The sequence below is a fragment of the Drosophila tropicalis genome, unplaced genomic scaffold (genome assembly GCF_018151085.1).
Source record: "Drosophila tropicalis isolate 14030-0801.00 unplaced genomic scaffold, ASM1815108v1 contig_896, whole genome shotgun sequence".
NCBI classification, from domain to species: Eukaryota; Metazoa; Arthropoda; class Insecta; order Diptera; family Drosophilidae; genus Drosophila; species Drosophila tropicalis.
In genome coordinates this window covers 168,657-173,058 of record NW_027173394.1, presented here as the reverse complement: position 1 = coordinate 173,058, position 4,402 = coordinate 168,657, and the positions used below count along the sequence as shown (strand labels likewise).

At 50.6% G+C, this 4,402-nt stretch overlaps 1 protein-coding gene across 1 annotated transcript; it reads right to left on the bottom strand.

Moving 5' to 3' along the window:
- Positions 1-230: 230 nt before the first annotated feature.
- On the bottom strand, positions 231-941 carry LOC137586064 (uncharacterized). The gene has a single exon (XM_068302072.1). It carries the CDS (start codon positions 939-941, stop codon positions 231-233), a length of 711 nt encoding a protein of 236 aa, XP_068158173.1.
- Positions 942-4,402: the final 3,461 nt, after the last annotated feature.

The window sequence follows — 4,402 nt, the reverse complement described above, 5'->3', positions numbered from 1 at the left end:
TAATTTTAAAAAAATTTTAACACAAACAAATTCAACACAAACACAAACAAATGTACTGCCAGGATAAAATATGCTGGGGAAATGCCTTCATTATATTCAGCTTAGTGACGTCCAGGAAGTATTTTTCTAGCGCCTTGGAGGCCCCTACGAAGGTTTTGACATTATCGGAGTAAATGCGCTGTGGGCATTGTCTCTGTGCGACAAACCGCGAGAAATCTGCGAGAAATCGTTCAGTGGTGAGGTCGGAGGTAGCCTCGAGATGGATTGCGGTCGTGCTGACACACACAAAGACGCAGACATAACCCTTCGTAATGAGACACGGTGTAATTCTTGATCTCGAAAGGCCCTGAGAAATCTATGCCCGTGTGGGTGAAGGGCCTGGAGTAGGCGATGCGCTCTCGATGGTGATCACCCATCATTTGAGTTTGTAGTCGTCGACGATGAACGATGCAGACTTTACACCCCTTGATGTGGGACTTTACCATGTTTTTGATCCGTAGGATCCAGAATTTGGTGTGCAGATACCGCACCATCAGTTGATTGGCGCCATGCAACGTGAAGCGGTGGGCGAGTTCGATGAGCAGGCGTGTGAAATTAGTACTATAGGGGAGGAGAATAGGGTGACGTTCATCATATCGGAGGGACTCAGCGGCCCGGAGTCGTCCGCAGGAGCGGAGTAACCCATGCTGGTCGAGAAATGGGTTCAGATTGAGAAGCGCGCTGGATGATGGCAGGGGTCGCCCTTCACCCAGGGCCCGTATCTCCGTGAGGTATTCCCGACGCTGAGAGGTCCGAATCAAGGCGCGCTCGACGGAGAGAAGTTCGTCATTGGTGAGGCGGACCGTGGAAGGCGTCGAAATCCTTTTGGTGGCGAAGCGTAGGATGTACGCGTAATGCCCTGCCCTGGCGAAGCGTAGGATGTACGCGTAATGCCCTACCATAATCCGAGAAACGTTCGCTGACGTCCTCGAGTAGGGTGGTCGCGGTGGTGTGGCACTGGACTCGTTGCTCCAGCTGGGTGTCTGGGAGTTCGTTATGGGGAGTTGGCCAATACTCGGGGGGCTCGCTGGAGTCAGTCTGGCCCATGCCACCAGAGGCTGCTGGCCGATAACTCGGCCGCGGAGACTCCACGGCTCGCCAGATCAGCGGGGTTGTCCTCGGAGCGCACATGTGACCAGCTTTGGCCACTGGTGCTTTTGGAGATCCTGGATACCCGATTGGCCACGAAGGTGGACCAACTGCACGGGGGTTTATTGAGCCAAGCCAACACGATGGCAGAGTCGGTCCAAAACTGGGAGGTTGCAGGTGGGATTGGGAGTTCAGGAACGATCGACGCCCAGAGATCGGCTAGCAAAACCGCTCCGCACAACTCCAGCCGAGGCAGCGAGACTGTTTTGACTGGAGCTACACGGGTCTTAGCCGTTAATAAATGGACGTCTACTTGATCACCGTACCGAACCCGCACATATAGGGCTGCTCCATACGCTTTCTGTGACGCGTCACAGAAGCCATGAAGCTCCCCCAACGGGGAATGCGGAGTCGACTGAGGCCTGGGTAATCCTGCAGGAATTCGTGCCATTGCTGCAGCAGGAGAGGCGGCAAAACATCATCCCAGCCCAGTTCGGTAAGCCAGATTTGCTGCATGAATATCTTCGCTCGGATAACAAATGGGGCTAGCCAGCCAGCGAGGTCGAAGAGTTTAGCGATATGGGACAGAACCTGCCTCTTGGAGCTCGACTCCATCAATGGTGGGTCCGCTACGGTAAAGAAGAAGACGTCCTCCGCGGCTTGCCAGCGGATTCCCAAGGTTTTTGCAATGCTCGCGTCTTCCAGCTCGAGAAAGTCCTCCCGAAGCAGGTGGTCTCTTGGGATAGCTTGAAGTACTTCCTTCTTATTGGAAGTCCACTTCCGAAGCGGGAGGCCCGCAGATTGAAGGGCAGCTTGAAGCTTTCGTATGGCGAGATATACATGTAGTTCCGAACGATTTCGGTCGCCTGAGGGTACATCGATAAAAGGACTCGTGTCGTCAAGAATGGAGCGCAATTAACCCCAAACGTGACAGATTGTAGCTCATAATCCTGAATACAGCAGGAACGATCTCGGTAGAGGATCCGCTGAAAAGGAGTATGCCTGGGGTCGACTCGGATTTGTCGATACATCTGCGTTATGTCAGCGTTGAAAACGAACTGAAAGAACCGCCATTTCAGTACCTGAAGCATGAGATCGGCCTGAAGAGTGGGCCCGGTGTGCAAGACATCGTTAAGGCTGACGCCTCGTGTGGAGGGGCTCGACGCCATAAATACCACGCGTACCTTGGTGGTGGTGCTGTCGATCTTAAACACCGCATGATGGGGGAGATAGAAGTTTTTTTTATCCTGAGGCGGCGTCACCCGAATCATATGGCCAACCTGAATTATGGCATCGTACTGCGTTTCAAGGACGGTATTCTTGAGAAGGCGTGCTTCATTCCGCAGGAATTGAGCCAGCGTGATCGGTCTTCAATGACACAAGTCGACGATATTCGGACCTTTGAACGGTAGGGACACAACATATCGGCCGTCCTTCCCTCTTCGGGTGGTCCTCTGGAAATTCCGCTCGCAGAATACGTCATCCTCCTTTTCGGGAAGGTCTTCCACCACCCAAAACTTGGTGAGGAGTACCTCGAGTTTTTGCTTCCGGGCTAACTCGCGACTGTGCAGCGAAAACTAATTGAGACACCGGAGGGTCAGGCATGATAACTCCACACAGAACAAAGATGGTTTCTAGCCCGACGAAATCACCAATATCCTTTTTGATCCGCTTTCCGAGGATGTGGGAAAACAGTTGGCATAGCCGCCGACAATTTGGAGCTGGTTGCTCGTGGACGGACGCTCTGTGGCGCTGCATGGTGGGACTTGCGCAGGGGACGTCGAGGACACGGACACATCAATAGGATACAACAGAGTATGATGACGTTCCTCGCAGGTATGGCAATTATGCGCACTGGAGCAGCCCTTCACTTGATGACCGCGAGCAAAACAGTTAAAACAGAGTCCCTGCTGTCTAATGGTTTCCAAACGCCCCTGAACAGGCATGTCAAGGAAACTAGGGCAAAGCCATATTGGGTGATTCTCCCGATGGCACAGCTTGCAAGACGCAGGTTTGAGCTGAGCTTTCGCGGGAAAAGCGAACCTTCATCGTCGCAGAGGATTTGCGGGGGCTAATTCTGATGGCTTGGACACTTGGGGCCGACTTATGTTCTTTTGTAGCTTTCAGGACACGATACCGATCGGTGAGGAATCGGTTCAAATCGTACCAAGTGGAGACGACAGTCTTATTTGGCACTGATTGTGTCCACAGGAGGATTGTGGCCTTCGGCAATTTGCTAGTGCATATGGCGATAAGTAAGACATCCCAATTCTCAGTGCTAACACCCGAACGCTCAAGAGCGGTAAGACACCCTTGAAACGTAGCCTGGAGCTCTCGCAAGGATTCGCCCGACTCTTGTGCCACCGAGGGAATGTGAAGGAGTTATCTGGATTGAGTCATGACAAGCAGACGGCTATTTTCGTACCGTGCGGTGAGGTTCTCCCACGCGGCCTGGAAACCCTCATTCTTTAGGGGGGACTAAGCCATGATGGTTCTCGCTAACCCTCGCGTCTTGGCGTTCAAGTGATAAAGCTTTTCCACTTGTGACAAATACGGATTGGCGATATAAATGGCAGCAAACAAATCGCAAAATGTGGGCCATGCTAATCTGTCGCCATCAAATATCTTCACCTCACACGGAGGACCTCTATGCCTCGGAGGCCCCGACGGAGCGTTTTCCGAACAACGTCCCGAGAAAGACTTTGGCGCGGTCTTGGACGGCTCCGTGGACATACTCAGGGGACGACATTACCGACGAAGTACGAGTTTGCGCGCCCTTTGGTTTTGAAAAAACAACAAAAAAGAGAATTGGACTGTATGATTGCACAGGGATTGCGGGAGAATTCTCTCGCGCGTGGCTTGGAAAAGGAGCCCTTTTAATGGAGATATATGTGGAACAATATACGAACGCACGAACGCGGATCGAAAATTACACGTAGACAAAGCGGGGTGATTACAAAACAAGTTTAGATGGATTTGTAAGTAACGATGGGAGTACGTATAAAACAAAACACGGATGAAATATATAAATAAGGATGTATAGGGCAAAGAATATAAATAATAAAGGCTGGAAAAAATTATATATGTATGTATTTACAAATATGGGCGGATATATATATATATGGCCACGATAATGGCTGGAAAATATATATATATGTATAAATATGGACGGATATATATATGTGGGCAAAATAATAGCCGTTAAAATAATATCTTTATTTATAAATATGGACGGGTATATAATTAGGCGAAATAAGGGAATCGGAAATAGTGT